The 13,274-nt window shown below is 41.8% G+C and overlaps 2 protein-coding genes and 1 pseudogene across 2 annotated transcripts in view; all 3 read right to left on the reverse strand.

The window, feature by feature from the left end:
* Positions 1-5,932, reverse strand: part of LOC122725400 (calcium-activated chloride channel regulator 1-like) — a 32,653-nt gene extending 26,721 nt beyond the window's left edge. Inside the window, 3 exon segments of the mRNA XM_043962501.1 lie at positions 2,804-2,951; positions 3,157-3,297; positions 5,771-5,932. Coding sequence (XP_043818436.1) covers positions 2,804-2,951; positions 3,157-3,297; positions 5,771-5,932 — 451 coding nt within the window.
* A 5,407-nt stretch (positions 5,933-11,339) lies between these two features.
* LOC122756254 lies at positions 11,340-13,192 on the reverse strand (annotated as a pseudogene).
* The window catches only part of CLCA2 (chloride channel accessory 2), a 55,117-nt gene continuing 54,930 nt past the window's right edge, over positions 13,088-13,274 (reverse strand). The window contains 1 exon segment of the mRNA XM_044005435.1: positions 13,088-13,203. The gene's annotated coding sequence lies outside the window, so the exon portion shown is untranslated.

Genomic DNA, 13,274 nt, shown 5'->3' on the forward strand with positions numbered 1-13,274 from the left:
ATGCAAGTTCAAATCTGTCCTCAGACACTTACTAGCTGTGTGACCCTGGGTAGATCTTTTAACCTTTGTTTCATGTTCTTCCATTGTTAATTGGAGATCCTAACATCACCTACCTCTCAAGGTTGTTGTGAGAATGAACTGAGATTATATATATATATTTTAGTGAGGCAATTGGGGTTGTGACTTGCCCAGGGTCACACAGCTAGTAAGTGTTAAGTGTCTGAGGCCAGATTTGAACTCAGGTACTCCTGACTCCAGGGCCGGTGCTCTATCCATTGCACCACCTAGCTGCCCCTGAGATGATATTTGTGAAGCACTTAGAACAGTACCTGGCACATAATAAATGATAGATAAAGGTTTCCTTCCTACCTTTCTTCCCCATTATCCCTCACTCTTAAATAATTGGATGGATCTGTGATCTCATTAATTCAGTTATAATCATCAGTGGTACAGATTTCAGTCCATCCATGTTTGCCCATCTTATGTGACTCTAGTCCATACCCCCGACATGAATCTATCAGAGAGAGCCTAACCAACATTCTAGGGGAGGAGTTTATCTTTGTATAGATTTTTTGACCTTGGATAGATAGCAATGGACTATCTCTCAGTTTTCCCACACTGAGCATATGCTAAATGATGTCTGTGTTTTCTATCCCTTGGGTATTTTGTGTTCTGTGATGGCCCCTGGTACATTTATTACATTGAATACTATTAGTTCTCCAGGTCTAGAATGTACTCCTTCCTCATCTCTGCTTTTCAAAATCTTTATCTTCCTTTAAGGTTCAGCTCAAGCACTCTCTCTACCATGAAGCCTTCTCTGATCTCTCTTTCTGGTTGCCAATTCTCACTCCCTCCTCACGTTACTTTGCCTTGTACTTTTCTAGGGATATGTTGACTAGCAATGTGTTGTAGTAGAATGAATATAGGCTCAAACTCCAACTACTTGTGTAACCCTGGAAATAACAATGTCCCTCAGTTTCCTCATGGGTCAAATGAAATGATTGGACTAGCTTACCTCAAAGGTGCCTTCCAGCTATAAATCTATGAGCTTATGATCCTACATTTGACCCTGCTTAAAATATTTCATTAGCTCCCACTTACACAAAGATCAAATGCAGACCACTGAATCTGATCTTTAAGGCTTAACCTCTAGATTCTGATTCCAACTTGTCTCTTTTCTATTGTTTCCCTTTGTCAAACTGAACAATTTGCTGCTCCCAGAGTTAAACATGCAATCTCTGGTCTCTAGATATTTGTCCAAGCTCTGCCCCATTTCTAGGATGGGCTGCCTTTTTATCATGCGCCTTTCAGATTTCTCATCTTCATTCAAAATTCACTTTTAGTATCACCTCTTCTGTGAAGGCATCCTTGATACCCCCACCCGTTGATCCACACTAAGTCTCTTTTCAAATATTTCTAGAGCTCATTTGCTGATCTCTCTTGTTTCCTCTTACTCCTTGCTCTGTTTTCTACTTCTCTGTGTACATCTTGTATCCTTCCAGTAAACTCTGGGCTACCTGAGGGTAGAGAATGTTTCATTTTTACCTCTGTATCACCTACACCTTATGTTATGCAGTGGCTCACACATGGTAGATACTTAGTAATATTTATTGCATTTGTTAAAAACCAAATTAATTCTATGTGACTCCTGTTGTTTTGTTTTGTTTTGTTTTTTAGTGAGGCAACTGGGGTTAAGTGACCTGCCCACAGTCACACAGCTAGTAAGTATTAAGTGCCTGAGGCCGGATTTGAACTCAGGTACTCCCGAATCCAGGGCTGGTGCTCTATCCACTGCGCCACCTAGCTGCCCCAACTCCTGTTGTTTTAATAATTTGTTATGCTTAGATGCCTGAATCCTTATGAAGAAATATGAGATTTTTATGTTCTTATTGTGTGTCACACTGATTCAACAACTTTTTGTTTTAGAAATACTTTAATTGGATATGTTCTCTAGAAGAGTGGTGTCTAATGTAGATCCCTTGGGAGCCAAGGTATTAACCAAAGAGGTGTCTTACAGAGTTTGAAGGTGGGCCCCCTTCTCCCCTCATGCAATTTCACTTGGTAATCCATCACATCCCATGGATTTCATTACCATCTCTATCCTGGTGATTCTCAAACCAACCTCTCCTGCCCTAATCTCTCTGCTGACCTCCAGTCTCCCATCTCCAACTGCCCTTCAGACATCTTGAACTCTTGTCCAGTAGACGTCTTAAACTCAGTATGTCTAAAACTGAACTCATCATCTTTCTCTTTAACCCTATTACTGTAGATGGCAACACCATCCTCTTGGCCCCTCAAGCTCACAACCTGGTAGTCACCCAGGATCTTCATTATGTCTTGCCCCCAACATCCAATCTGTTGCCAAGGTCTGTTGATTTCACCTTTGCAGCATCTCTTGAATATAGTCCTTTCTCTTATCTGATACTGCCAACACTCTGGTGTAGGCCCTCATCACCTCACACCTGGACTATCACACTATCCTGCTGGTGGGTCTGTCTGCCTCAAAGGTCTCTCTCCAGTCCAATCCAATCTCCATTCAACCCCTAAAGAATGTTTTTTTTAACTGATGAGGTGGGCAATCAAAAAAGTTTAGTGACAACTGGTCTAAAACAATTACACTTCCAAAGGAGAAATGAAATACTGCTAGCTCTTATTAGATGAAAATAAGGAATGTCCCTGGAATCTTTTTGGCTAATCTGCATTTTCAAATAAAGAGAACTCTATCCTTTGTATACTATGAAACTTAATTTATGAAATATGCTGTAGATGTTATGCATTACCAAACTTTTATCAGTAACTATACCTGGTGGCCCATACTCATTCAACTTTTTCCCCAATACGATGTTTGGAGTTAAATGAATTCTCTCTCCCTTCTCTCCACACAGTCCCAACTGGTCAGTTCGTGGAACATCATTGCCTGTGGGATTAGGGACTTCAATGACAATATCTGCCTAGAAATGGTTTTTAAAAAAAAAAACTTTTGTTATATAGAATATCATAAACAAAACTTAAAATATTTGTATTGAAAGATTATGGGAAAATAATCAATTATTACAGCATTATATTTTTAAACATTTAGGTCACACATGACCTAATTTTTAATAAAAATGTTGTTTTATAAAAGTAATGTTCAATAAAATTGAGTCATGATCTTACATTTTTGTAGGTCTCAAGTTTTGGTTTCTCATAGTCTGCTTTCGTCTGCCATGTCTCAGGAATCAAGATGGAGACTCCTTTGAAGTAAAATCTTTTTTCTGTGGCCCCATACAGGTACGTTGAAGCCTCTGACACTATGTTCTATGTAGAAAGAAGAAACCCATCAGGAACCCTAATAGCTGACAGAGGCATACACAACAATCATTTAACCTCACGAAGAAGCTGGCTAATATAAAAATGCCAAAGTACTTTAACCATGTGAAAATGGAGAAATGGGGACATGCTTGTACTGTTCAGTCTACCTTACACTATCAACTCTTTAATGTCACTGTCATGGATGCTATTTATTTAGGAAGAGGTCAGAGTACACATGTCCCTCTCATGGACTCCACATAGCCTGGGATGTACTCCAATCCCAGGTTGCCCCCCACCTGTATCTCTCTATGTTACACACATCCTTACAGACCCACTGAGAGTCAGGGGTACACCATGACAGTATAAAGGTTTTATTAAAAACCATCCTCAAGGTTATGTGTCTTAAAACAAATTATAATTCCAGTGGCATGTCACAACTGAGACTGGGGCTTTGTGGTATTGACTTCCATATTTGCATGCATCTATTCTCTTTCATGGGGGCCTTCTCTCTACCTACTGATATAACCCATCCATGCCTTTTAATCATGTGAGGTCTTTCCCATGCTGTCAGTTCTCTTTGAGATGTTCCCCAACACAGTAAAGATCCCTCTCTAGAACTCCTGAGAGTGTATCAATAGAACACACAGGCTGTTCACCCATGTTGTGCCTTTGAAGCTCTCATCATCCAGTTGAATGGAAGTTCCCTGAGAGTTTGGCTTGTTTCATTTCTTATATTTGTGTCCTCAGTGCCTAGCATATCATAGTGTTAAGGGCTAAAATTCTAGCCAGTCTGTCTAAAATATCTGATGAGTGGTAGCCAATAAATTATAAGCTTTAGCAAGAGTTAGGCTTTTAAGCATTTATTAAGGAGAATAAGAATTTGGTAAAGAGAGAGAGAAAGGCCTACATTCATCTATCTATTAAAAGGAGAGCACATTTCTAGCTCCACTCTCCACCAGAGTCTAAAGGGAAGAGAGAGAGAACGAGAGCCTGGCTCCCCCTTCCTCCTCCCACCAGCAAACGTCACTTCCTGATGCCAAAGAAAAGACGCATGGTCTTGCCCTCAGAGATGTTCACCTCATTTCTACAGTAAGTCTCCAGCAGGTGGCATCATTCCAATCGTTACAGTAGGTGCTTAATAAATGCTTCTCATTGATTGGCCATATGACAGGCTCACTTAATTTCCAGGAATTCATTTTGCTGTAGTTACTATAGCCATTATTTCCATTTGTGGGCCCTTTATTGTCTACATTGACCTAAATGAGGCTAAGGTAGTATAGTAGGGTGGAAGCAGTCCTGGAGTGGGAGTCAGGTGTTCTGGGTTCGAGGGTCAGGCTTGCCATCCTAATACCCTCATAAATCCTGTCATTTTGAAGAAGACATTTAACCAGGTCTCAGTGCCCTCCTCTGTGAAATAAGGGAACATTGTCCTCCTTGCCTCACAATTAGACAGCTTTTCCGTGAGGACAGACTGATTGGGGTGCTGTAAGGGTCTTTGCTGAAGCTTCTCCAGCCTTTATCATGAAACTTAGTAGCTTTGTAAGTTAGTTCTAAACCATCCAAGGCTTGATACATGTCCTAGTGGGTTCCTGAGATTGTTCCTCCCCATGCTTAGCATAACTAAGGGACTTTACTGTCAACAGGACACAATTCAATTAAATTCAGTTCAACAAACAGCTTTTAAGTACCTGACATTTGCAAAACACCATTGGGCATTGAAAGATGGCCACAACACAGGCCCTGCTGTTTAGGAGTTTCCAGTCTAATGGGAGGTGGGCAGGGCTGGAGAGCCATATATGCACATTGTTATAATGCAAGGGGTATTTTGATCAATGCAAGGGCATACTCAATGCACTTTGAGAAATGTGAATCCTGACCCCTTCCAGCTGGGGCTTCATGGAGATGACATTTGGTTGTATGAACTCTGACAAATAATGTGTTCTCTAAGCAACTTTCTAAGACCATTAGGGAGCAGTTGCCAGTCTGTATTGGTGTATCAGAGATTCTTCTCCTAGGGTCTGTGAATTTAATTTTTTTTGGTGAGGGTTAAGTGACCTGCCCAGGGTCACACAGCTAGTAAGTGTCAAGTGTCTGAAGCTAGATTTGAACTTAGGTCCTCCTGAATCCAGGGCTGGTGCTCTATCCACTGTGCCACCTAGCTGCCCTGATTTTGTTTTTAAAAATCATTTTGGTAATGGTGGAGCTTCTAGCAGGCAAACATTTCTCTGTGGAGACCCTGTAGCTTTGTAATTTCCAACCAAGGAAGCTGTATCTCTGCCTGAAGGCACACCAGACATTATTGTCTCCAATTTACAGATGAGGCAACTGATGATTCTCTGAGAGGTTCATCAGCAGTAGAGGGAAAACCCAGGTCTTCTGTCTCTTTCTTCTATCCCCAACTTCATCTCCCCAAACCATCCTTTAGCTAAGAGGAAATCCTCTCCCCCTGAGAAGACTTGTATTATTGCAGCTCTCTTACCTTGATGTTTTCAATGAGTTTATCATCCTCCGGCAGATCTGGGTCAATGGCAATGACAATATTTTCATACCCATTGTTATTCAGCTCTATGAGGGAAGAAGTTGCCCCCTGCAGCAGATACAATATCAGACTGAAGATAAAATTCTTAAAGGATCCCATCATTCCGTGCAGAAGTCCCCTCTTTCTCTCTCTCTCTCTCTCTCTCTCTCTCTCTCTCTCTCTCTCTCTCTCTCTCTCTCTCTCTATATATATATATATATATATATATATATATAAACACCATCTTCCAAGTTATCAGTATTGATTTATTGTTGCCCTTTGATCCCTCTTCCAACTCAATATCTTACATGTTTATCACCATTATTCTGGTTTCTATACCAGGGAACAATAATGTGGCCTCAGATTTTGTGTACACTCAAATATTTCATTTTGGACAGGGCATTGTATTGCCATATGTTGGGATTGAGGGCGTGGGAGTCCCACACCCCAATCCACTGGAAAACACACACACACACACACACACACTATCAGAACAGCTGGTTAGCCAGCGCAGCTATCATGCTTACAACTGTTTGCCCTGTTTGGGACCCTGCTTCCTCTCAGCAGAGATCTGACTGAATTTTTGCAGTGAAAAGGAAGCATCGTAGTAGAGACAGTATGAAATCTGGGATTAGGGGATTTGGGTTTGAATTCTAGCCTCACCATGAGACTTTGGGTGAATCACATCACTTCCCTTCACTTTAGTGCCCTCATAGGTATAATGATCCCCAAGCATCCTCAAGTCTTGTAATCCTTGATAGCTTTTCTTTTCTTATTAGAATATAAGATTCTTGAGGGTAGGGCCTGTCTTGCTTGCTTATATTTGTATCCCTAGCACATAACGTGGCACATAGTAAGTCCTTAAAAATGCTTTGGGGGCAGCTGGGTGGCACAGTAGATAAAGCACTGGCCCTGGATTCAGGAAGACCTGAGTTCAAATCTGGCCTCAGACACTTGACACTTACTAGCTGTGTGACTCTGGGGAAGTCACTTAACCCTCATTGCCCCACAAAAAAATACAACAAAACAAAACAAAAATGCTTCGTCTGTTCATCTGTTTGTCTGTCTGTCATCAATCTAGGCACTAGGTGCATGGTGCATAGAGGACAAGAAGATCTAAGTTCATATCCTACTTCTATCATTTACTAGCTGTATGATCCAAAAATGTCATTTAACCTCTCTCTGCCTCAGTTTCCTCAACTAAAAAAATGGGGATAATAACAGCCTGTACCTCATAAGGTTGTTGTAATGATCAAATGATGATTCCATTAGTAATTGATTATATTAGTAAAGTGCTTTGCAAACCTTAAAGCTCTATAGAAATACTAGCTATTGTTGTTATTATCTATTTAATCTAGCACCGTGTTTCTCTGTTTCCTCATTTGCAAAGTAAAGTGGTTAGACTCAATGATCTCTGATCTCTATTTAAGTTCTAAATCCTGAGGTTCTTTGATCTGGCAACTCCATTTGATCAGAACATTCCAACTGATAAACTTTAAACCCTTAGACCTGGCATTCGAAGCTCTCCACAATTTTGGTATCACTCTATTTACCATCCTTGCCTTATTATTACTCTTCTCTGCTCCCTTCATACTTTACAACTCTGTCCCTCTCCTTATCCTTATGCCATGATGTCTCTAAGCTGCTTTCAGAGGATCAAGGATCATAAAGTTTGAGCTAGAAGGGACATCAGAGGTCATCCACCTCAATCCCCTGATTATATAGATGAGGAAACTGTGGCTCCAAACATTATAAGCTTTCTTTTTCTGTCTCATTTCTCAAAAACATTTTCCTCTTAGGGAAATCCATATAGAATTCATTTTGGGGATCAGTCCAGTTTGGCATCTCATTGTCCAGTTGTCAAAAGCTTTGGAGCAACTGGCTGGCAGGAGAAGTTGCAGGACTATATTCTGAAGCCCAGCAATTTACTTACACATCTTAAATGATTTGAACAAAGTCACATAATTCATGGCAGAAAGATTCCAGGTCTAGTGGCATTTGCAACATTACCTTTAGATGAAGTGAAATATCACAGGTAAACCATATTTGAAAACCTTAAAGCTCTCCAAAATGCTAGTTATTATTATTATTATTGTTATTACTATGGATGGGGGTGGTAGTTGTGGTGGTGGTAGTAGTAGTATTACTAGTAGTACTAGTCATAGCAGTAGGAGTAGTATGCAGCTCACTCTAGTTGAAATGGAGCTAGAACATTTTGCATAAGTACCCTGAAAATTACAGTTATAAATAATTTATGGGCCTATTCAAAATGTTCACTTTGTAAGTGCTATAGCTAGTTGTTCTAACATTTACCTACTGGGTTTTGCCTAAAAAATAAAGAGATAAATTGATACAGGACCGTAATAAATAAGATAAAGGAAATATCTAATATTGGTAAATCTTTTCTGGATCATACCCAGGAACAAACCTGAAAAGGAAAGATGAACAACAATATGGAAACTATATGTATGGAAACTGTATCTCTACCAGGTGCAAGCTAAGTTAATTACTTTTTTTATCCATTGTTTCCTATACATAATTTCCATAGGATCTTTCATAGCATGGATGGACTCAATAAGGACTTGATGATACATTTTTTGAAACAGACCAATGTTATACAATTCCAAATAGAAGATTCTTGTTATGGCAGCATATTTAATAGAAGAGTTGTCAAGGTCAAGAGGTAAGGGATGGTTTGTGGATGTAGTGGGAGAGATTGGTCAAGAACAATTCATCTGTCTCTTGGAGTTAAAGGTCTCTTAGGATTGGAAGACACAGAATAAATGTGTCAAAAATATAAAAATTAAAGCACTAACAGAGAGCCTAGGATATAAGTGATATTGGTAAACCAGGGAAAGGCAAAGTCAGAATTTAACTGACCCCTGAAGGCATGGAGTTTAGTGGATAGGCAATTAGTCTTTTTTTGATTAGTTTGGTACTTTGGGATTTTAGAGGGAGGGTTGTCTGTGGGTACTCCTCTTGATGCAGATTATAATTTTAACATTTCCTCATTCTGTGCAGTTCATTTTCTAGTTCTTCCCTCAATCCCCCATATAGTTCTACTCTTTGGGGGTAGGGGTGGCTTTTTTTAATGACCTCATTATCTTCCTCTGAATGTGAACCCAGATCTTCTTTCATACCAAAGTAGCTATCTATGGTTGGGTTCTTTTTCCTTTGCTCCCTTATTTTTTATTTTTATCCTACTCCTATCCCAAAGAATAATATCGAATGGTCAGAAACCCAAAAAGAGTTCTTGGAAGAACTTAAAAAGGAATTAAAAAATCAAATAAGAGAGATTGAGGAACAATTGGGAAAAAAATAAAAGCAATCTAAGAAAAATGTGAAAAGAAAGTTAACTGATTGGAAAAAGAGGTCCAATGTATTAAGGAAGAAAATAACTCCTTGAAAACTAAAATTGGACAAGAGGAATCAAATGACATTATAAGACACCAAGAAATAAAACTAAAATAATAGAAGCGAACCTGAAACATCTCATTAGAAAAACAAATGTGGGGGCAGCTAGGTGGCGCAGTGGATAGAGCACCGGCCCTGGATTCAGAAGTACCTGAGTTCAAATCCGGCCTCAGACACTTAACACTTACTAGCTGTGTGACCCTGGGCAAGTCACTTAACCCCAATTGCCCCGCAAAAACAAAAACAAAAACAAAAACAAATGATATGGAGAACAGAATGAGGAGAGGCAATATAGGAATTGTCAGACTACCTGAAAGTTATAACCAAAAAAAAAGATATAACTTTACAAGAAATTATTAAGGGAAATTGCTCTGAAGTTCTAGAACAAGAGTGTAAAATAGAAATAGGAAAAAAACCTATCATTCACCATCTTAAAGAGATTCCAGGAGGAAAACTTACAGGTATGTGATAGCCAGGTTTCAAAACTGGTTTCATGTACAATTATCTTTTTTTTTTCAAACAATAAAAATGTTTAATCATACGACAAAGACTTCTTACAGTGCAACAGTGAAACCTGTTTGAATAGTCACATTACATGTCACTCAGTATTCAATGGTCAGAGTGTTTCTGCATCTTCTCTGCCGAGCCCCTCACAACAGGGCCACGGCTCCGGGCTTCTCTCCATTGAGAGCTTGAGCTCGAATACTCCAGCCCTCCATTGTTTTTACCCTCCTGGACTATACATTCCTACCTTAGAGAGAACAAGTCCTCTCTCCCCTACCACTGTTGGACTCAGGGATCTGGAGCTACACCCAATCCCTAAGCTACGAATAAACGTTTGTGAGGGTCTCAGTCCTTTTAAGACACTGCCTTATCCCTTAAAAGTCAGGAACAGCAGTGTGGGGCAAGACGAGGTTAAGGGTACAAGAAAATAGCTAGACACGAGGGGGTTATAGGGAAGCAGAGGAGAGGTGTGTGAGGGTGGTGCAGAACCGGAGAGGGGCGGGTACAATCACCTCTACATTCCCACCGCACTTCTACTCGAAGAGATGGAAAAGGGTGCCCGAGACCAAAGTCTTGCAGGAAAAGGCATGGAACCAAGAGAAACCAGGGTTTTGTACTAATGGTAAAGAAAAAGAAGCAACTGTTTCCATTGTGTGGGTCACTCCAAGCCTAAAAGTTGTATGTTTCAGAATAGGTGTGTTTTTAAGACATGGAGAAAAGGACAAGAGAAGAAACCCCTCAACAAAGTAAGAAGAGGGGAGGATGAGAGACTGACATAAATTAGACAGACTTAAAGAAAAGACACAAATATGGATATGGAAAGCAGAGGTGATGCTGAGAAAGTTAAATATAAATAGATGTTTCCAGGATACCTGGGTGGGGTATAGAGGACAAGAAATATCAAGTTTGTTGTGAAGCTAGCACCTTTCAATGGAAAGGCACCCTAACCTTTCCTGAATGGGGAGAAGCAAGAGGTCCTACACAAGGCACCTATGCCAGGAACCAACTCAGTATCCCCACTGGAAAACCAGCAAGGTTGACTCTAACTCTGATTCACTCTGTGAGTTGCAATGGAACAATTTCCCAGGTTTTTGGAGGGCTTCAACAGGAAATCTTGGCAGTATCATGCTGGTAAAATGGTGGTGGCTATGAATGGAGACAGAGAAAAGAAGCACCCTTTCCCCTTTTGAGAACTGCTTCCTGGGTAGCTGGGTTTATGGGGCTGCTCCCCACCACCATCACCAGACTTCTAGGTTTAGTGCCTGTGCTAACTTTTTTCCCCCTAACTTCTAATATCACAGGGTGAGAGAAGATAAGAAGATATCAGACTCAATACTTTATAAAGATTCCTATCCTTCAGCTGAAGTGCTCAATGGGGGATGGATGGCATCACTGATGGGAGAAATGAATAAATGGCTGGAGCTGTCCAGAGCTGAAGATGACATGCTTTCCCCTCCTTTGTCTCAGCAAGCTTCCTCATCTCTGTTTTCAAACCCTCTACATGATCAATCTAACTTTTCAGGGTGCTTCTTTAGGCCTGCTCTTCCCTGCCAGCATCAGTTATGCAGGCATCATGCCTATTACAGAAAATGTTTGGGAGGCTGGGGTGGGGAAAGGTGCTGCCTAAGGCCTATTGGGGACAGGACTAAGGGAAAACAAGAGAATAAGGAGCCAGGCATGAGGTAAAAGCTACATATTCCAAAGGCTATGGCAGACATAGAGTCTAGCTGCAGGAAATGGTGTTCTAGCAGGACTTAAGACAACAGGCTGGTTCACAAATTTGTAACAAAAAACAACACATTAATCCATAGAGAATATTTCTTCCCATTCCTCATCCCAAACTATCAACTTCCCCAGAGAAAGAGGGAAGAATTTTCCAGACAACTAGAGGTTCTCTGCTGTTGCCTCCTTGGTGAAATGGGCACTCCCCCTATTGTGGGGGAAAAGATGTTACCATTTTCTTGGCAGCTCCCTCCTAAAGGAATTAAGAATCAGCTGGCTTAAGAAAGGGGGACAGGGCAAGAGGTGACCGTGGTCCGTTGAAGGCTGGAAAAGCAATCAAAGGGGAAAGAAGAATGAAAAGCAACCTATGTACAGCCTAAGGATGGTGATGGAGGGAAAAAAGGAATTGGCTAAGGATTGGGAAAGGAACCCTGGGTGAGGGGGCTCAGTTTGGCCAGAGAACTAAAAACAGGATGAGCTGAGGTCCAAGCTCAGAGCAGTTTGGTATCCCCTTTCCAGGCAGCCAGCCCAGCTGAGGACTGTGTGCATGGCCAGGGGAGGGTGTTGTCCCCTTTCTTTCTGTCCCTGTCTTCAAAGCATGGCAGGCTCCTCTCCCCACCACCCATTACCAGTGTCCAGACTCAACTAGTTCTGGCCGAAGGCTGAACTTCTTGAGACTCTCATAGCCTATCACTACAAACATAGTGGAGGGAGTTGCTGCAATGATCCTGGCAGAGAGACCCTTCATGAAGCCCCAGGGCCCCTCCTCTGCCAACAGCTGCTTGAAGGTCAAGACAATTGAGTTCTTGCCCTCCACCTGTACCCTGGCTCGGACAATGTCCATTGAATTGGTGATGACGGAAGCAGTGGCTGCAGCCAAGGGCCCAGAAATGGCTTGGAAGATTATGTGGGGGCAGTCCTTAGGACAGATATGGGAGAGCTGCTCTGCATAAAAGTGGTAGAAGGGCCACCATAAAGCACTGTTGGGTATGTAGGTGAGAAGAGAAGCCACATAACCTCAGTAGAAGCCCCGTATTCCATCAGCTCGAAGGATCTGCTGAATGATATACTTGGTTTGGCCAAAGGCCACTACCCTCTGACCCTCTTCATACCGTTGCACCTGGAATCGGCCCATGGTCTCCCCCCTGCGCTGCATCATCAGGTGCTGGGAGACCACGTCAATGGGCACTGTTATGCTCTGGGCCACCAATGAGGCTGAGCTACCAGCCACTAGGGACTTGACAGTGTTGCTCTGACTGTACTTCGACACAAACCTCCGGGTGAGCTCATAGGTGGTGACATAGCACTGGCCAGAGACCAGGGTGAGAGTGTTGACCAAGAAACCCCAATAGAGGCCTAACACCCCATCTGTTCACAGAATCTTGACAAAGGCATCAAAGGTTCCTTGATAGAAGCTCCTGCCCTTCTGTATCTGGAGCCGTGTGCGGATAAGGGCGAAGGGGTAGACGCTGATTCGGATCATCATTGTCATTGCCAAGCCAAAGACATAGAACTTCTTCTTGTCCAGATGTTCCCACTCAATGATTGGGATGTTGCGTTTATCCTCCATTGTGCCTGAATGCCTCCTAAGCCCTGGGTGGCCCTGTTCACAGTACCGGCGCTCTGCAGTCCGGGACTCCTAGGCTGTTGTTCCTGCCCTAGCTTCAGCTCTCCGGCCAGCGGCATCTTCCTCCATATCGGCCCGGCTCCCCACACCGCCAGAACCGGAAGTGAAGCTGTCATCCTACAATCATCTTTTTTAAAAAATTGTATTATGTTATGGAAATGTTTGTTTTGCTCCATTAATTGAAAATAAACAAATAAA

This window comes from Dromiciops gliroides, chromosome 4, assembly GCF_019393635.1.
Source record: "Dromiciops gliroides isolate mDroGli1 chromosome 4, mDroGli1.pri, whole genome shotgun sequence".
Classification (NCBI taxonomy): domain Eukaryota; kingdom Metazoa; phylum Chordata; class Mammalia; order Microbiotheria; family Microbiotheriidae; genus Dromiciops; species Dromiciops gliroides.